The sequence below is a fragment of the Juglans regia genome, chromosome 4 (assembly GCF_001411555.2).
Source record: "Juglans regia cultivar Chandler chromosome 4, Walnut 2.0, whole genome shotgun sequence".
Classification (NCBI taxonomy): Eukaryota; Viridiplantae; Streptophyta; class Magnoliopsida; order Fagales; family Juglandaceae; genus Juglans; species Juglans regia.
Window position 1 is genome coordinate 33,790,820 of NC_049904.1, and position 20,974 is coordinate 33,811,793.

General features: G+C 32.2%; 2 protein-coding genes and 1 non-coding gene across 4 annotated transcripts; all 3 read left to right on the top strand.

Annotated features, from left to right (window-relative positions):
• The first annotated feature begins 142 nt into the window (after positions 1–142).
• LOC108989575 (vacuolar protein sorting-associated protein 55 homolog) lies at positions 143–3,259 on the top strand. Of its 2 annotated transcripts, none has more exons than XM_018963228.2 (5): positions 143–285; positions 642–693; positions 2,382–2,421; positions 2,589–2,673; positions 2,831–3,259. In XM_018963228.2, the coding sequence occupies exons 2-5, from the start codon at positions 661–663 to the stop codon at positions 3,012–3,014; spliced, it is 342 nt and encodes a 113-aa protein (XP_018818773.1). In that variant the 5' UTR covers positions 143–285; positions 642–660; the 3' UTR covers positions 3,015–3,259. The 2 variants fall into 2 exon arrangements, with proteins under 2 accessions (XP_018818773.1, XP_018818772.1); XM_018963227.2 differs by having other exon boundaries at positions 176–554.
• Positions 3,260–9,816: 6,557 nt separating this feature from the next.
• Positions 9,817–12,359, top strand: LOC108989571 (NAC domain-containing protein 90-like). Its single transcript, XM_018963221.2, has 3 exons — positions 9,817–10,248; positions 10,920–11,221; positions 11,703–12,359. The coding sequence occupies exons 1-3, from the start codon at positions 10,083–10,085 to the stop codon at positions 12,042–12,044; spliced, it is 810 nt and encodes a 269-aa protein (XP_018818766.2). The 5' UTR covers positions 9,817–10,082; the 3' UTR covers positions 12,045–12,359.
• Positions 12,360–19,782: 7,423 nt separating this feature from the next.
• Positions 19,783–19,876, top strand: LOC118348381. Its single transcript, XR_004801472.1, has one exon. It is a non-coding gene; the product is annotated as a small nucleolar RNA Z266 (small nucleolar RNA).
• Positions 19,877–20,974: the final 1,098 nt, after the last annotated feature.

Here is a 20,974-nt window from a genome sequence, read left to right on the forward strand (position 1 = left end):
TTGTTTTTTATCAGTATATTGCGAATGACATATCAATTTCATTATTTTTTATTTTTTTGAAAGAGATATATCAATTTTATTGATTGACTGGAAAATAAATTGTTTTTTTTTTTATAAATTGGAAATGAGATAGAGGAAAGTGTATAGAACAGTTACTGGATTTGACAGACCGGCAGTAAAAGTAACCATACAAGGAAGGTCGCAGAACCCGTTTCCGTTTTCGCATCTCTTCCCTGGGCGAATTCGAGTGCTTTCCTCTTCTGACAATGGCGATGACCATCGAAGGTACGATTCTCACTCCATAGAATTTTTGTTTAAGATGATTATCGCGGGTCTGGGCGGGCTTAGCCAAAAAGGATTGGACTAGGGTTTCAAAGCACTAATTATTTCTGATCTGGACGAGCGAAACTATGTGGTAGTTAACGCAACGGATATTAATAGTCTTGAAGCTACTGATAGTTTATTGATATGCATTTACTATCATGACACTAATCATTTCTCGTTGCGGTGCGTGGATGCGCTTGGATTGCTGAATGGTTCCTGTTCTATGCAGTGTGAGTTGGAAATCTTAATTCTGTGATTTTGGCCCCGTACGCAGTTAAGTAAATTAAACTTATTCTTTTCCACTTGTTTCTATGCAGACTTGCTGGGCTTGCTTTTATGTTTTCCGCTAGCATCTTGCTTCAGATCCTGGTATGTTTTCGTAACTCACCGTTTGTAACAATATCGTGTTTTTGTTTTTGTTTTTGGTTTTTTTCCCCGGGGGGGGGGGTGGTGGGTGAATAGTCATGCTTATTTGTTAATCGCATAAAGTAAAATGGGGTTTGATAACCATTACAGTTGTTTGACATGCGAAGCGTATTACCTCTATATTTTCCTCCTGTTTGTTTTGTATGTATGATATTCCAATGTGAGGTTATGATCAGTGCCTTTCGGAATAATTTTCCCGGTTAGAGTTGGATTGGCATAGGTTATGTCCAAAAGAATAGTTGTGATGCCGCACTCACTAAGTCTCATATTGAGTGAGAGAAGCATGATAGAGGTGAATGAGTATACTAGTTCATTGAGTGCGAAGTTACACATGGTTCCTTTATTAGGAATTGGGCTATATAATGATTTTCAAGGAGTTCCAGTTGTAATCTTGACTACTAATTTTGGAGTTAGTTCATATGTGGCTTGAACTATCATTGGGTCATTACAATATTAGACCTTTTTGACAATTGAAGAGGATATATGGCTGCCCACAAATTGAAGCAGTATGTAATCTTCATCTACTGTGGTGTATTTAGAGGAGAAAGAATATAAATTTAGAGGATCACAAGCGGACGGTGGAGGAGTTTTAAACTCTCTTTTCAATAGTTTGTTCTTTTGATCATATGCTATAGATTTTAATGGGCTAAGATTTCATGATTCTCTTATTTTATTTTCTATTTCTAGTTATGTGTTCCTCTTGCATACTTCCCACTAATTGGGCTATGCCTTTTGCATCTTTCAATAAAATCCTTGAGTACTTACCAATAGAAGATAGGATACGGGCACATCCAGCTAATAGAAAGGGCAGCCCTTATCCCAGTATGGAGGAAATAATACATGTAACTGTATGTACTAATAAAATTTTGATTTTGTGAATTGTAACTAAAAAATCAAAGGATTAGAGTAATATAAACAATGTAGGGGGTACTTATAAACTTCCTTGTCTATTCTCTTGAGCTTCATCAGGGTTGAATTCTGATATTAATTGATGCATGTTCATGCAAAATGGTATCCTTGAATTCTGTTAGATGTACAATATGAAAAATATATAAATTCAGTTAAAAGACAAGAAGTTTAGTGATATTAAAACTCGCTATCCTTGTTATAGAGCATTTCTATATGACAATTATATATAGGGCGTTTCTATCCTTGTTAATTTCTATTCATGGCTTGAGGGAACTATGGATTTGGCATTGAGTTAGATTTGGTATTTCCTTGTTCTTTTGTTCTCTGTTTTGGGTATTCGGTGAAAGACCCATGTCCTTTTTAGCCCGGATTCTATAACTAGAAAAGATTTGAAGGATGTGAATATTGTTGGTTCTTCAACCTTGTCTTTCTGACAAACTAGTTAATATGTACAGTTTGATGTAAATGTTGAGTACATTACCCATGATCCATTCAAAATGTTTAATTGAAGTTACATATCATCTCATATTCAAAGTCATTCTTGCAAGAATGATGTTAGTGCATTTGCACGGTCTCTAGGATTCCTCATCATAAAAAACAATGATGTATCATCAAACTGGAGAGTAAATCCTACAATCAGCGAAATGCCTTGAGCATTTTATGCCAAATGAATTCCCTCTAATAATTTGTTTATTTATTGCTTTTTTCCCCTCTGTTGATAGGCGTGTGCTGTATACAACAATTGGTGGCCAATGTTATCAGGTTAGTTACTGTTAAGGGTATCGCAATTAGTTGGTCATCAAATATGTTTAGATCACATTTTGAAGAGCAATGATGTGAATTTATTTTCCTGTATCCTACCTGGTGGGACCCTAATAGCTTTTCGTTAGTAATATTTTTAACTTCTTACAAACTTATTTTACCTGCAGCTCTCATGTATGTATTGGTACCTATGCCTTGCTTATTTTTTGGAGGTGGTTCCACTCAGTTTCTGACTAGCCGAGACGGTGGGGGGTTAGTATTCCTTAATCTAAACTCATTTAACATATGAATTTGTTTTCTTCATGTTAACTATATATTGATTTGAATTGTGTGAAACATTGATATACACACTGACACTTGAGTCGTTTTAATACTCTACTCTCTGTTTGTTTGTCTATTTGATAATCAGTTGGATTGATGCTGCCAAGTTTTTGACTGGAGCATCAGCTGTGGGTAGCATGGCCATCCCTATTATCCTTAGGCATGCACAAATGATTCAGACAGGAGCTATGCTTATCGAGTTCACCTCCTTCTTCATATTCGTTTGCACTGTCATGTGTTTCCACCGTGCTAGCTTAGAAGACGATTGGTAATATAACCATCAAACTGGCTGTGTACTCGCGTGATCATTTATGTTATAACAAGTATCAAAATTACGGTGCGATAAATCTGCAGAGATACTAAATTATTCACCATGTAAAAATATGTTGGATGTATATCTTCACCAAGGCTGTTTAATCAACTCTTGTCTTTTGCTTTATTCCCGATCCCCCCAACTTCGGGTTCTTTTTGTAAAGCTTTTTTATGTGATATACCTCCAGAACTAATTATTGTTTTACTTGAATATTTGGAAGTCGACAACAGAATGTCGGTAGAAGAATTCAAGTAAACTCAGTCGCCCAAGTCTTCCATTTTAGGCGTAAACTACATATGAGATTGTTTTTTTCAAGTCAACACGAGAGTCATAAATTTTGCCTCTCACTCTCAGGCTAGTATATAGGTGGTAAGGGTAAATCCTATATATAGTTTTGGAATACGCAATCTTCGCATATTTCTTTTGAAAAAAAGTGAGGGTCACTATGAAAAAAAAAAAATTTTTTTGTATGTGGGTTTTAAATTTATCTATTTTTTTCAAAAGGAGTATGCAGTGACTATCTTTTAAGATTGTAAATAGTGACTATCTTTTAAGATTGTAAATACCATTTCTCTATTGATAAATGTCTTTAAAGAAATAAATATTAAATAATGTTAAATATAGTTATGGGTTTTGCAAATATCACTTATTCCTTTTAAAAATAATTGTGGTTCATTATTAAAAATTAATTTTTTTATATAAATTTTATAATTAATCACTATTTTAAAAAAAAAAACGTTATATTTGTATAATCTACTATTGTAAATATCATTTCCCACTTTGACGTAAAACTAATTCATTGACCCTTGTCCTGAAGTTAACGAAGCCCAAAGTGCTTCTACATCGCTTTTAACTTTATTCATTTTCTTTTCCTTTTCGCCGTAGCAAATTCATATTTCTTTAAAATTCAAAGAGCTGAAAACAATTGATAAAATAATTGTCAATTATGAGTTAACTCGTAAAATTAGTGATTAACCCACATTATCTGTATAGACCAAAATAATAATATTGTTATCAATTTAACCTAAGAACTTAAAAATCCTTCTACTTATGTGTTTGTTTGCTTGCTAGCTAGGATTTTATTAGATTTTAATATCATTCTAATTAACAACATGTGTACCGAGATATTCACGTGACACATCCTACAACAAATATCTATATTCCTCCGGCGAGTTTTTTTCGCCATAAAAAGTAAATTTTTGTCACACATCTTTTTTCGCAAAAATTGTTTGTCAGAGATTTAAGAATTTGATAAGATCGAACCATATAATCTTATTTACATGTACTTAACGTGACAACATGACTCAAATTAACCCGACGCAATAACTCGAATTACCGTTGACCCATGCTTAATCAGGACATCACGAGTCATGGACTAGTACTTACGTACCGCGCCTAGCTAATTCCTAAAGAAATCTCCTTATTTTTCAGCCAACAAGAAAAATGCACCCGTGATGATGTTCGATCGATCCGGCCAAGAAAAACTTGAAATTAGAATTAAGTCTCCTAATCAATTCCAAGATGTTGGATCAGCTTCGTGACAAATTCTTGTCCATTGCGAGGAAAATGCGTACTGAATACAGTGTGAAAAGGCCGAAAGGACGAGAATTTCTCAGGAATTAATGACTCATGAATGAGAGGATAATGCCATGTAAGTTCCGTTGACACTGAGTTACGGGTAATCTCGATTCATCATTATAATTTTTTTAAATTTTAATATAAAATATAATAAATAATTTAACTTTTTCAAATCTTAAAATAATAATAATATTAAAAAATAATATTTTAACAATATTTTATCAACTCAATTCAACTCACTTCAACATCTAAACACATCTAAAGGATATAAGACATGACTGGCCAGAGATAGTCTATCCCACGTTAATTATATATATGGATAGTGCTACAGCCCCCGCTGGGAGCTCCCGCTGGGGGCTGTAGTAGAAATTGTATGTGTTTTTTTTTTAAGTTGTTTTTTATATAATTTTTTTTTATTTTTTAATATTTTTTTAAAAATAAAATAAATTTAAAATATCATTAAAAACACTTTCTTAATCAAGAAGTAAAAAAAAAATTATTTAAAAATACTTCCTTAATCACGAAGTAAAATAAAAAATCATAAAAAAATATTTTATATTTTACTTCATGATTAAGCAAGTATTATTTAATAATATTATAAATTTTTTTATTTTTTAAAAATATTTAAAATTATTAAAAATATTTATATAAAAAAAAATTAAAAAATACACATTTTAAAATACACTGGAGGTCCAGCGGGAGCTCCCAGCGGGAGCCCCCAGCGGGAGCTCCAGCATTTTCCTATATATATATATATATATATATATATATATATGTTCTTTCCAAGACATGACAATGACCTTAATTAGACACACACATGCAGTACAGGACAAATCCGGCCCACATGCATGCATGATCATGCATCACAACGTACGACACATCACATTCGCTTTCCTGCGACCTTGCCTTGAAAGGTTTTTTTATTGTGATTAACATATAGCGAGAGTCTCGGTCGTTGAAATAACTATATATTAATTCTTCCATGGTTTGGCGAGAAACATGGAAAACTCTTTAACTAAAAGTAACCTTTTATAAAAAAATAAAAATTAAAGTAACCTTGTTTGCTTTTTACGAAGTCTAGATCAAAAAGCTAGCTTATTGCAGAAAAGATGGAAACACGTCCCAGCAAGTTCAAGGGGAATATTACGTTTGTACTTGGCAATGATACCCAGCTAGCTAGCTAGCTAGCATTGCTGGGTATCAATTTATATATGAAATATCGATCATCTTTCCAAGCTGATCATGATGATATTGTTGAAGTCAATCCAGCGTGGTCTGCGCGTAGGCTCGTTCCTGATGATTCAAGCCCGTTCTTGTCAAACTGCGCGTGCACGGACGATGACTTCATTAATATTCATGTATTCTTGAGGTGGGTCAAGTGCTTGTTGACTTTATCTTGACTCCATTATTTCTTCTAACCTTTTGTTACGTACGAATTCGATTTCATATAATATGAATAGAAAACATCTTCCTGATCCTGACGAACAGTAGTTATAGATCATCAACGTCTCTCTGTTCTCCAAGATTTCTAACCCTTAACGCGGTAATCTTGACTCTTCACAAAATTATAAAGAAAACTGGGAATATCGATCATATATAGTTTACTCAATATTGTTATTGATTGATCATGGACGTGCTGCAATGTAATTCTGATGACCTACTGACGAAGCTTTTGTATGCGTTAATGTACGTGGACCCAAAAAAAAGGGTTCTTCAGTTCCTGCAAATCGATCGATTGCCTCCTAGAGACTCCCTGATCTGTTTTCCATATATATTCAACTCGAATTATTTAGGGAGCCATTATTATTATATAATCATACAGGGCACATTTTCAATGTCAAATTATTTTACATGATCAGGATCATGATAATCATGATCACCTCTTTGTTTCTAGAACATGATTATATAATCTCTCTTATTTTTTCAACGTTATTATACATCCGAGCTTGACTATAATTTGCAATAGAAGAAAATTAAAAATTGGGGGGAGGGGGGAGTTTTACATCATGTATATTATCATATACACGGTATAATTAAAGTGTAAAAATGCTTGAAGAATAATATGAGATGAGAAATTTATAAATAGTAGTAATGAAATGATTTGTGAATAGTAGTGAAATTATTTGAGTTATAATGTTTTATGAGATTTTAATAAAATATTGCTACAATTTAATTTTTGTTTTAAAATTTAAAAAGTTAAATTATTTTTTATATTTTATTTAGAAGTTTGAAAAAGTTATAATAATTAAATAATAATTAAATAAAAAATTTAAAAATTTGAATTTAAATAATATTTGTTTTTGAATAATGATCGGAAAGAAAATAAGATAATATGAAATAAGATGAAACAATTCCATCTTTTAAACAATTGTCTAATTGAAAACTCAAAGAAGTCATTTCACACAATATTATTAGAAAAAGAATAATACTAGATACAGTTATGAGTTATGTAAATATTATATATCTATTTTTAAAAAAAATAAAAATTTATTATTAAAAAATTAATTTTTATATAAATTTTATATTTATTTATATTTTTATAAAGAACGTGATGTATGACTGTACAAATATAATTTCTCCGAAATTTAAGGAATTCACGCATGGTACGCAACCTAGCTAGCTAGCTGTTACGTAGTACTCAACCAATAAATGCTAGCCAGCTAAACCAAACTTAATGATCAAATCTAAGTATTTTTCGATCAAAATCTAGTTGTACAAATTAATTTCTTGCGCAAGAAATTAATCCTATTTCGGGGAGCAAAATTATAAGATGTATACATATATATATATATATCCTGCGTATTTACGAGTAAGGCTACAAACCATATTTATATGGTAATTAAGTACGGAATCCCATATGAATCTATGATTCCCACTCGATCGAGCTATATATATATATATATAGAAAATGATTTACATACAATATTTTTTATAATATTTTATACAACTATGCTTTAAATGAAGAGTATTTTTATAAAATATATTATAAAAATAACATAATTTTATAAAATTATCTTCATTTTATAATATTGTTGTGTAATATATTATACAATGTGTTGTGTGTATATAATGATCATTACTCTATATGTATATGGCCTAGTCTTAATTAGTTTCTCTCGATCAAAGTAATTAATTTATGATAAGCTTTTACTGGGAAATTTCCAAGACAAAATATAAACAAGTTGATATATATATATATATAGGCACCAATCAAGTGGGTTAATTTTGTTATTAATTTAATTACCTGCAGCTAGCTTATGAATTAATTAGCTGTTGAGAAATTTCCAAGTTGATCAGCTAGAATTTTATATCCACACATCATGATTATTATTAAGTCATTTGAATTTCTACTTTTATTTACTTGATCATGCATTGCAGATGATGATCGATATAACAAGAAGGCAAATCTAGCATAAATTTGCGTTAATAACATAAATAGATCATCAGAGCTACTAAACATTAATTTACTATCAAAATATTATAAATTAGTTTTAGCTCTTGGTTTTCTCTTTTCTTTTTTTATAAACGAGTTAGCGTGTATATATATATATATATATATATATATATATATATTGCCTTGGTTGTATATGTGTGCGTGTGTGTATATGGTAATTAATGCATGCCTTGGTTTTGGAACAGTGTAGAGTTGAGAGGACCCAAAGAATTCGGCATTTTTCGTAAGAGCTTATAAGAAGTGGATCTATTGCACTACTCGGAGACAAAATATGTGCAAGTTAGGTATGGGCCGGCAACTATATATGTATATATATAAACTAGCTGTTTTTTTTTTTTTTTTGATGGAATATATGAACTAGCTAGCTGTTAAGCATGCATGGAGAACCTCAAACACATATATAGGAACAAACACTAAGGAACATATTATAATGTGTGTGTATATATACTTATTTATTTATATATGTACATGCACACATATATAAATATATAGGTAGGGGTGGTAAATTGCGTTAACCGGTAGTGTTTGTGTCGTGTCAGGTTGTATATATTATACGATATGGGTCAATCCAAACACAATTCGTTAAATTTAATGGGTTAGATTTTCAAACCCAGCTAACACGACCCATTTTAACCCGTTATGAATTAACTAAAAATATATTGACACATCGGTTTCAACCTGTTTATGTAAATGGCTTAAATTGACCCAAATAATCTATTTTACTTGATTAACATAAAGTTATATAAAAGTTAAAATCACAATATCTCTAAAAAAATATAAAACTAACTAGATAAATCTAAAATTACAATCAAAATAATGAAAACACCAAAATTACAATCTAGATGAAGTGTAGGAAGCAGCTGTGACTTGTGAGAACTGAGAGAGATTGAGAGTCTGAGAGAGAGTAAGGAAATACAAAATAGCTAGAGTTACGATTTTTTTTTAGGTTAAAAATGATATCGTTGTAATTTTGAGTAAAAAAATTTAATGAGTCTAAACGGATCACTAACAGGTTAAGCGGGTTGACCCGTTAATAAGTCGTGTCTTAACGGGTCAACTCGCTTTGACCCGAATCTGTTAACATAAAATTCAAACCTTTTAATTTTATATCGTGTTCATATTAAATCAACAGATCGTGTCATATATTACTATCTCTATATATAAGTGAGTAACGTTAGGCAATCAGATTCGTCCTCGGCAGTTTCATGAAAATAACGCGTGTAATCAACGTTGTTTCATTATCTTGTACGAATCCAATAAGGCATGAGAAATCATACCTTTTTGGTCATAATATAAACACCTGCTTGATTAACGATCTGCTTAACTTTGTGTGGTTGACAACAAATTAGAATTATAGCCTTAATTATATATGAATTTGGGTCGTAAATATTGGATGTAAAAGGTCTCAAATCAACGACGACACGGTTGTAATGGAAGAAAGCTGGCTATATATATATATATAAATATTAACACGCGCGCGCGCGTTAATTGCGTGGGTGCAGAAAATGAAGAGGTACTTGGGATAACATGCACTTGAACAGAGGAATACGTTGTTTGACTGACTTCAAAAAGATCATTGGACATTTTATAAAAAAAAAAAAGATCATCGGACATTTTATAAAAAAACAAAGATCATTGGACATCATTTAGTACGTACACCAACTTTATTCAGCAGGAGAATCTTTTCGCCCCAAGCGCGTTGAAGTTTCCAAGCAACACCGGAGTACTGTCGTCTCTGATCCCTAGCCCTCCCTGCTTTCTTTATTATTTTACTCGGTTTGCTCTTTCTCATTTCTCCATTCTGCAGTAGTACTATTCTTGCCTAACTTCCATCCTTCTTCGACAACGCACGCTTTTTTTCCATAGATATACGCACGAGCAATTATATATATACACGGACCACAATATATAACGAAGTTACAAGTTCCCGGTCATTTGGTATTTCTTAAACATATATAGTTTTCTAGCTTTGAGAAGATCAAGGAGAGGGAGTAAATGGACGACTTGCCGCCTGGGTTTCGGTTCTACCCGACGGAGGAAGAGCTGGTTTCATTTTATCTGCATAACAAGCTCGAAGGGAAGAGAGAGGATTTGAACCGAGTTATGGACCGGGTTATACCGGTAGTGGATATATATGAGTCCAATCCATGGGATCTCCCACGTAAAAACTCTTCTTCATGATTCTTTGTAATTTATATGTGCATGTCTCTTTGATCCTTCGTTTTCGTAATAATCATATTGCTAATCGTACAAATGGTTGAAGTTGATCAAAGCTGTTCTTAATTAATTACCAGTTTTATGTCACTTTTTTCGATGCTTTCAGCCTCTAAAAGAAGTACTGCTGAAGTTCATTTGTTCATTCCCAGTATTCTTTTTTTAACTTTCAGTGTTCCATGCATCTTGCAACTGAATTTAAGTTCGCCGATGATTAAGATCTCTCTCTCTCTCTCTCTCCATTGACATGGATAAAACATCTCTACAATTTGTTTTCTTTTTCCATTGAGGAATGAGGAGCATTAATTAAGTGCGAGGATGCAAATATAGAAAATCTCCGAATCATATATACATAAATTAGCCCAAAAAGTAGCAAGATTCTTATTCCCCGTCTTGATATTTTTCTCAGGAAAACAAATTAAGCTAGCGGATTAACATTTCTTGCAATTACTTAGATGTTTTCTTAATTTTCTTTCCTCCTAGTGTTGGTAGTTTGATACAGTGATCGAGCTCATAACCTGTATGTTGTTTTTTGTTTTCTTTTATCTTGGGTGAATGTATATTAAAAGCCTTTTAATTTATTTCCATTATTTCTCAAATTTTCTTTGTTGGAATCAGAGTATTCTGGAGTGCTGTGCTATGGTGACCCTGAGCAGTGGTTTTTCTTCGTTCCCAGACAAGAGAGTGAAGCCCGCGGGGGAAGACCAAGGCGACTCACGACAACTGGATACTGGAAAGCTACGGGGTCTCCTAATTATGTCTACTCTTCCAACACTAGTCGCATTATTGGTGAGAAAAGGACCATGGTTTTCTACAATGGAAGAGCTCCTTATGGAAAAAAAACTGAGTGGAAGATGAATGAATATAAAATCAGTGAAGGAGACGCGTCCTCATCTAGCAGTACTACTGCAATTCCTTCGGTATATTTCTATATTAGGGCTAGCCAGTTAGAATCTCTAGCATATCCTAATAAGTTTTAAAAATACCTCCTGTGAAAGCATGTTCTTAATTTGGATGATCTCCATGGCGGATCGGTATGTTGGAATTAGTTTGATTTGCATGGCTACTGATATCAACAGTACTCCGTACGTCTTGTTGTGATTCGTCATGAAACCCTAGATATGTAGCATGGATAATTAATGATCTGGAAGAGTATGCATATTGATATATATATATTGTATCTCATGCATGCAATATTATATATTAATTTCTGCTATGAATGGGAGAGTGTTTAATTAGCAAGATCACCAGCGCGCGCAGTTAATCAATGATAACGTGATAATACAATATTACTTGCTAATTATAATAAGAATCATTATATTTTGTTCATCAATAGATTCAATACCTCGAGAATTTTCTATTCTGCAACTAAATTTTCCTTTTTGCTTTTGTCTTATGCAGTTACAGCAGGAATTTAGTTTGTGTCGAGTCTATCAGAAATCAAAATGCTTAAGGGCATTTGACAGACGGCCGTCCGGAGTAGTAATTGGTGAGCGGCCAGCAACAGCACAACAAGGTCATCATCATCAGGGTCTGAATTACCGTCCGATCACGGAGAGAATTAGAAGCTCACCCGAGAGTTCATCCTCTGGAGACCATGGCGGCCATGATCCCAGCTCTCTGCAGCCAGCTGGGCAAAGTCATGATGATCATGAGAACATGGGAATGGCCGTTGATATTAATGATACTAATTACTTGTTGGATTCTGAGCAGTTGAATTGGTTCCAGGGGATGGAAAAATAGACTGAAAACAGTACCATTTCATCGGCTGAATCAGGTGTACGTGTCCAAATATTCGTCGGAATGGATCATGATCCAAGCTGTGCTTAACCCCTGGCCTTTAGGAAATGGAGTACTTAGTTTGTTGGATGTTGTAATTCTCATGATTGCCAGAGACAGAATAAAGTCGAGTTTGAGGGTGGTAATTAATAATTATCTAATTATTGCTTCCTAGCTAATTGATCATCACTTGTTCATGATATCTATTAAGTATACAATATTTGATTATTGTAGTATCCATTTGTTCAGTTATAATAAAATTTATTCATCACGTGGCCATCTAAGCCCACCACATAATAATTAAACTACAAAAATTTTTATATGCAGTAACTTTTGCTTACTCTTTTGTGCATTTTATTAATATGATTGACTGCATTAGTTTTTTAATATAAAATAATTGGTTTGGTCAATCACATTAATAAAATGTATAAAAAATATGTAAAAATAACTATACGTAGCAAAACTTATTAATTAAACTAATTGATGTGCCTGAATAATCGATCCATCGATTGGCTCAGTACTATCGAATCATGCACATCATTAAAGTGGCATGAATTGTCACACATGGTAGTCATGCATATTATATATATATATATATATATATATTTATATATATATATATATATTTATAGATCATATATATGCTTCTATTATGAAAACTAATAAATAATGACAATTTATAAGGCTAGGATCAGGCCAAAACAGCCTAGCTAATTAAGTATCTAAATGAAGTCTAAAATATTCCACCCCTAGTCAAGTATGAGCATCAATAAAGCCTAAAGCAGGCAAGATCCGTCGAAGATATCATGAGCTTGAAGTCATGTCCAGATCATCAAGCGTGAAGATATCATGTCTATGGGTATATACTAAGCTCCAAAAAAGTAGATCGAACAGATTAACTTGCGGGGCGGTCTTCATGACTACTGGACGACCAAAGAAAGAAGTCTTAATTTGGATCGAACAAAACTCACTAAGTTGTGAGATATATAATACCTACTAGCTAATTGTCTGATCTCAAACTTCTCCATAAATAACTTAATAGTAAGATAGGCACAAACCCTAAATAGATAAGTCTCGCGTTGGTTCTTTGTAAAAATATGGATCCCACTAAACAAATTAGTTTTTTTTTAACAGTTTTTTAAGATAAGGTCTACTTTTTTACAAAAAACCTATACAGGACTTGTGTGGGACTTATACAAATCATTTCAAATTTAAAATACATACTAACCAGTGAGAATTGAGATTCAACTTTCACACGGACGTCATTTTCACGAATTAAGAAAGTTCATGCCCATAAACTCTCCCATCATTTATTAATTAGGATCATGCAATCTTTGTCCTTGGAACTAGGGCTGAAAAAAAAAGTCGATGCCTAATCATTCCCTTTTTCAACCCAACCAGTCCCATTCAACCTCAAACTCGGAAACAAAAATTAACCCTAATACATCGAACCGTTCCAAACAAACTCGGTTAATAAACGATACCTGAATTAACATAGAAAAACAACGTTCATTTTTGCTAGTGTATATATATATATCATGGTTTCCACCCGTCTACCTCCCTCTTCTCTCTCCCTTGAACCGAAACTCGTTACGCCTCTTGGCTCTTGCAGACTTGCAGCTAACAGACTCAGATCTCTATCTCTTTTGCATTATTTGCATCTCTCTCGTAGACGTAGCTTTCTCTCTTGCATCTCTATGTATCTCTATGTCTTGCAGCCTACTCTCTCTCTCTCTGTTTCTCACTCTCTAATTCAGTCTCTCTCACTTACTCTTTGTGGCAGTTGGATCATGGAAGCTTTCTCTACAAGCACCGAAAAAAGCTAATCAAAGGTAAGGAAAAACACTGGGTGATTTTATTTGATTAGATGGGTTAATTTTGTGAGGTGCTAGGGTTAGGGTTGTACTGGGTTTCCAGTAGAATGGATTATCTCCAGATTGTGGAGTTTACTTTGCTTGTAACCAAGAAATGGATTATCAACCATTCAAAATAATTATTTCTTAGATATTGCAACTTAATTTCTTTCAATTTTGATGGAACTCCAGTGCAGTATAATGTAAATACTGATCCAATTACACACCAAAAGCCATGGTAAAGGACTATTTGTCCTTTTGGAAAGTAGGGCTATAAATGAACTAGTATGTTCAATAGCCCGCTCGGTACTCACCCGGTTAAACTCGAATGGAACTCAACTTGTGGAAAAAAAAATCTCGCTTGTGAAAGCAGATATATGCTTGATTAGTAAATGACACATATCCAACAAAACTCTACTTGACTCGGCTAAAACTCGTTAAGGCCAACTTGTTTATGTCCGAGTTGACTCGTTAGCTTGACTCAATTAAAACTCATTTACATATTGATAAATATATACATACACCTATGTATATATACAGATATATATGTATTAGCTAATAATATAAGCATATCACTTTTATAATTAAATATATAATATATATCCTAATTACTTACTTCATAACTATTTTTTAATTTGTACAATAATTAGTCGATAAGATTTAATGATTTCATATACTAATATGTGGGAACCATAATGATTTCAATTAGTTATATATGAATTATTTATAGATTTTTAAAGATTTTATAATTCAATAGAGGTTCTACTTGTTAGTTGTACAAATTCAATATTATATTTTTATTTTTTTATTTATCTAATTTATTAATTATTTAATCTTATTCAAAAATAAAAAAAATAAACAATTTGAGCCGAGCTCAAGTTCGACTTAAGCTCATTTGTAGGATAAGCTCAATATTAAGTTGAGAGTTTAGCTTATTGAGTCGAGCTCGTGTTAATCTTACAACAGAACCCTTGTTCTGATACCACTTGTTAGGATCAAGCGCTTAACACTAGACCAAAAGCAATTGATGTTAGCAGAAGTGCAACTTTATTTTCTTATATATTTTGACAGATTGCTATATATTCTGCCATAATCTAGCAGTTTTTGTTCGAACCAACAACTTGGCTTCTAAAAGTTCATAGACTTTTGACTTGCTTTCATTTCAATTTTACTTTCATTTCAATTTTTCGTGGAAGAAAAACTATATATTCTGCCTCCACCCCCACTTTGTTTGGTACTTAATTCAAAAGAACATTAATACAATGAACAACGTGCTTGAAAGAGGAAAAATTGAGAGAATTAAAACGAAGGTCTTCATTTATGTCATGTTTAATAAGGTGGACTTCTTGAAAGGAGAAAAAAAATAGAGAGAGAGATTAATAAGGTGGCATGGACTTATGTAGATCAACATAAGTCGTCACGTGGAGAGATTAAAAAAGTCTAAGAATTAAAATACTATGCATTTTGATGGTAATCAAAACGAGTGTACAACTTCGAGTCGACTTTGTGTCCCTAAGAAATTATCGAGAATTGGTTAGAATGATTTTTATTTTTTTTCTATAGAATGGTAATCAAAACTTTTTTCAGTATACTGATTTAAAAAAAAAAAATTTCGGAATACCCAATTCTTCTGGAACCATTTTCGGATCGGATAATCGGGATGCACCTGAATCGGTGTTGGTTTGGAATATGCATCCCGATCAGATTCGAAATTCAAAATGAATATTTAATTAATTTCGATGCTGCTGGCCGAAAAAGAAAATAGTGGGGGAAAATGATCTCAATATAATAATAACCTGCCCTGCCCTTAATTTGCATGCAGAAGTACCTCGATGGATCGTCATATATGTTAAGTGTTAACACAAAATTAGAAAGAAAGTTATGGGAAAATTCTGCCATGCAAAACAAGTACAGGCAAACATTAACATATATATTATGAAATTAAATATATATACATTAACATATGAGTAACATATATCATTACTCATATATTATATTGTAGCCATAAAGATATTCTATAAAATTAAATTTATAAATTGATATGTTTTGATGTGATATATTAAATTATAAAATTATATTTATTATAAAATAAATATAACCTATTATATAAAATCATATTAATTTATAAATTTACTTATTTATTTGTATATTATTATAAAGATAACACTGCAAAAATAATATATACAAGACAAGACTGATAATAGGGTTCTTATTTTCAAAAATGCTTGTTGCAAGCGCCTGCTGCAAACGGCGTATAAACGTGGCTGACGTGGAGACACTTAATGAGAGAGAGACTGAGCTGATGAGAGAGGAAGAATTTATTTCAAATCTAACGTGGCATGAACGACTGCACACCAATTATATCTAACGATTGTATATAGAATAACTGTTTTACTTTTTATCCCCTTTTTTGTGAACATGAATTTCATATCATGGGAATACGTGATATTAATGGTGGAGTATCCCAAGTAAAGGATGTTTTTTTTTTTTTCTTAAATTCTATTTTAATTTATTTATTCCCATATACTAAATAAATAGGCGTCTTTGGGGCATTTTTCTTACCGATGGTTCGTTCTTGTTCTTACTTCTTATTATTCACGACATTATCATGTACTTAATGCATACGTAATCACAAAGTCATGAATGACCAAGACGTTCACCGTCTCTTTTGGTGGCTAATTAATTAAATAAATCGTTAAATAGTAATGCTATTGGGAGGTTTACAAAATTTAAAATTTATTTTTTTAATTAAAGTATATCACATAAAATATAATGTATAGTATAAAGATTTTTAAATAAAATATATATAAAATAATTCTACGCCATCCACGTGATAATTTTAATTGCAAAGACTTTTTGTAAGAAAACAAATTAATATAGCGCCATGCATTGGCAAAGAAAATTATTTCGCACTCATGTACGACGATAATTAAAGCAGTGATGTCATTGCTTACAGTATTCAACAATGACAAAAGTCGTTAGCGCCTGCACTTTAACCGAATATTACGCTTACTTTCAGACTTTGAGTATATCTGTACATGGGAAATGCTATATCTCTTGCTTGGAGCTATCGTTGGAGATTAATGTATTTTTTATATATTTTTTTAAAAATTATTTTTTATATAGATTTTTTTAATAATTTTAAATATTTTTAAAAAATAAAAAAATTCAAAATATTATTAAAAAATATTTTCTTAATTACGAAGTAAAATAAAAAATCATAAAAAAAATATTTTTTATTTTAGTTCGTGATTAAGAAAGTATATTTTAATGAATTTTTTTTTACTTTCTAATTAAGGAAGTATTTTTAATGATGTTCTAAATTTATTTTATTTTTTAAAAATATTTTTTATAATTTTTTATTTTACTTTATGATTAAGAAAGTATTTTTTAATATATATTTTTTTACTTTCTGATTAAGAAAATATTTTCTGAATGATGTTTTAAATTTATTTTATTTTTTTAAAATATTTTAAAATAATAAAAGATCTATATAAAAAATTACTTAAACAAAACACATGTAAAATAACACTACACCCCCAACGGGAGCTCCCAGCGGGGGCTGTAGCATCACCCATCTGTACATTATAAGAATTTTCATCGTTTTCAAAATTTATCATAATTTTATTTTTAAATATCACTAAAATACTTATTAATTTTAAGTTTTAAAATTTTTTATCGAATTATTATTTAAATACAAAAATCAATGTAAATTTTACAAACTTTAAAACAAAAATAATATTTACACAATCTTTTTAGTTTATAATAATTTTATTCAATGTTTTCTATCACATTTCTCAAAATTCAATAAAATATTTTTTCTCAAACTATTTCACTATTATTCACAAAATTCTAAGATATTCTAAATGTCTGAATTACATGCCTTTAGTTCCTAAGTTTTATTTTTTAAGTATTTCATATTTTTAAGAGTTGTTTGGTTAGTGAGACGGGATGATATGGTTTTATATGAGTTGAATAAATATTATTTTTTAATATTATTATTGTTTTAGAATTTAAAAATATTGAATTGTTTATTATATTTTGTGTAAAAATCTAAAAAATTGTAATGATTAGAAGAGGTATATTGAAAGTGTTTCTCAATCCAAATGACTCCTAAACGTTTCACAAAATCATTGTAAAGTAAATGTTATTTATGAATCTTTCAATCATTGTCATTTTATTTTATGTTAATGTTGGAGAGGGTAAAAAAGCTCAGCCCAAGAGTCCGAGACCCCATGATCTAAAGGAGGCACATAGGTTTGGCAAAGCGAATATAACAACATGCAATGGGCTTGTCCCACCAAGTAAAGGCCTGTTTGGTTTGACTAAAGAGTAATGAGACGTCGATAGAAGTGACTAGGGGTAACATACGCCAACCTATAAGCTACCTTGAATCATCACTAGCACGTGGCTACTAATAAGCGTGCGAGAGAAGATATAACCACCATTCACCTGAGAAAATGAAGGTGAGCGCCACCAAGACAGGCTGAAGGGACGCAGACTCTTCAAGTCCCTAAAACACAACCGTTGGGAAACGTGCGAAAGGGGTGATCATGACTCACACACTAAGGAAAGAAAGGTGGGCGCTACTGCAATAGGTTGAGAAACAACTGAAATGATGGTTGTGAAGCAGCAACTATGAAAATGTGTGCCGAAAGAATAACCATGGCTCTCCCCGTAAAGAGAGAGAGAGAGGGACTCGTCTGACCTGATTGAGGGGGCGTTGAGACGTGAGTTAGAGCTCAATGTTGCATTAATTATTTCTTTTAAGGTATCACGTGCACAAAGCATGAGGCACAATGGGACAATTCCTCAGGAATGAAAGCAACATCACTCCAAACTACCTAGTATAAAAGCCCACTCAAGGTATGATCAAACTCAGAATTAAGGATAAAGAAAACACTTCCTAAAAAGAAAAAACTAACTTAAGCATCGAATGATCCTCTGACCACCCCCACGCTCCCTTTTTTTATTTGTATATTTGCAGGTCTCTTGGTCCATCTTCCAACTATCTAATAAGTCCTCCCGACACGTCCGAAACACGACCAAAACAAATGTGATACATTTTATATCAGAAAATGATGATAGGCTTACCATATCAGCCTGTATAGCTTGTTTCTTTTTTTTGGGCTATTTTTTGTACAGCTTATATTATTTTCGCACGAGGCTTTATTTTGCGGCATTTACAACGAGAATTAGGCCCGTTTTCAACCATAACTCACCGGGCTCAGCCCACCTAAGAAATCCCAACTCAGAAAATCCAAAAACGTTATTCATGAAAAAGTGCAAGGGCATATATGTCATGTAGGTAAAATACTACAGCTATATATTTGCCCTATTCTCCTCTATCGCCTTCCCCGGCTAGCAGCTGCCGACCCAGCAGCCTCTAGGGTTTCTTACACTCGTAATTTAAATTTAAATTTTTTATTTTTGTTTTTGGTTAAACTATATGTTAGCGCGGCCCTTAAGATCGCCTTCCTCAGTGAAACAATCATGGAAGCGTGTCGAGTCATAGCCGCGCGAAATCATCACGCACGGTTCTCTCTAGGGTTTTCCTTTTGAGTCCACTTTTCCCACCTGAGCCGTATTATCCGTGAGGCATTTCCCTTTGCCATTGGATCTGTCACTTCCTTAATTTTCTTTGGAGATTAATTGGAAGATTTCAGCTCCATTGGTATGTTTTCAGTGTCTCACTCCATGGCGGGGAACAGTTACTACTACTCATTGAATATTATCAGCTCCACTAAAGATTATCAGCTAAGTTTATGTTTCTTCCTCTTGATTAAGATTTTTTTTGTTAGTAATCAACATCTACTTCCTTTTCATTAAGAGAGAGAGAAACAATGCGTTGGCACGAATGATGATTCAATTAGATGTGTTAAAGGAGAATTCCTTTATGAACTCACTTTTTGAGGCATATTTAAATTGTCTGACTTATTGCCACTCGCATCTTAAAACTTAGCTCGTTTTTTTTGTTTCGATATGTTTGTTTCTCTGTCTGCATTTTTGGACCGTTTCTTTGTCTGCATTTTGAATTAGCCGGTCCAGCTTTGGAATTTGAATGTGTTGATTTTGTATTTTGATTCATAATATACTTTTTTATTCTAGGGTTTTGCGGTTCCGTCACATCCTCGTGTGCGTTTGAAGTATGCTCTATTCCGTGAATTGATTCATTTGAATGAACCAATCGAAAACTGTTCTCGAGAAAGATAAAAATCTTCCATCGATTACTTTTGATTGCAAAGAACCTGTATGATGTGCATACGATCTTGATACTGGGTAATGATTTTGCTGCGATTTGGGTGGATAAACTTTTTGGTAAATGGCTTAACTTGAATTGCGAGGTTGTTACAGAGGTAAAAGTCTTGCGTGGAAGAAAAATCTTATCAATTTTATTTTTTTATCTATGAAATACGAAATACATGGATAAAAAAATAAAATTATATATTTTTAAATAGTGTCCAATATGCGTGATTTCGTAGTACGACTCTGTGGAAAAGCTCTCTCATAAAACCTTTTCAATTTGCACGATAATACCTTATTTAAGGAGCTCTGCTACTTATTTTCTCCCCCACATTATATTTATATTTATTTTTATTTTATTTTATTAATTAAATTTTTTTTCTCATCATACAGAAAAAGAAAAATTAAAAATTATATATAATGTGTGGTTAGAATTTTTTTAATTTATGTCGGTTAATGTTATTTTTTTTTTCTCTTTTGGTGTAATTGTTGTTCTTGATTGCATTTTGCTAAGATATTATTTCTTTAGACCCTTTTTCGTTCAACCTTTCACTAGTGGGTGTAAATTTCTTAATAAAAAAACAAATGGGTCTGAAATTAATAACGGCTTCGTTCATTTCCAGAATGGTGAACGCGATTTCTCATTTCCTTCCTTAATTTTGTAGCATGTCAGTATGTGGGGTTTTTTTTTTGGAGTCTGTATTTCACTTTACGTTGGTTCAAAAGAACGAGTGTGATTAAAGTTCGTAATACATGGATCAAATTTTAAGCCATTAAGCTTGGTTGAATTGCCTGTGA

What these genes read in the sequence shown, in the direction of transcription:
- LOC108989575 (XM_018963228.2), top strand. Translation starts at nt 661, where the DNA reads ATGTTTTCCGCTAGCATCTTGCTTCAGATCCTG. An exon ending in GCATCTTGCTTCAGATCCTG is followed by an intron (nt 694 to 2,381) that starts GTATGTTTTCGT and finishes CTCTGTTGATAG; the next exon opens with GCGTGTGCTGTATACAACAA. An exon ending in TTGGTGGCCAATGTTATCAG is followed by an intron (nt 2,422 to 2,588) that starts GTTAGTTACTGT and finishes TTTTACCTGCAG; the next exon opens with CTCTCATGTATGTATTGGTA.
- LOC108989571 (XM_018963221.2), top strand. Translation starts at nt 10,083, where the DNA reads ATGGACGACTTGCCGCCTGGGTTTCGGTTCTACCCGACGGAGGAAGAG. An exon ending in CAATCCATGGGATCTCCCAC is followed by an intron (nt 10,249 to 10,919) that starts GTAAAAACTCTT and finishes TGTTGGAATCAG; the next exon opens with AGTATTCTGGAGTGCTGTGC. An exon ending in GTACTACTGCAATTCCTTCG is followed by an intron (nt 11,222 to 11,702) that starts GTATATTTCTAT and finishes TGTCTTATGCAG; the next exon opens with TTACAGCAGGAATTTAGTTT.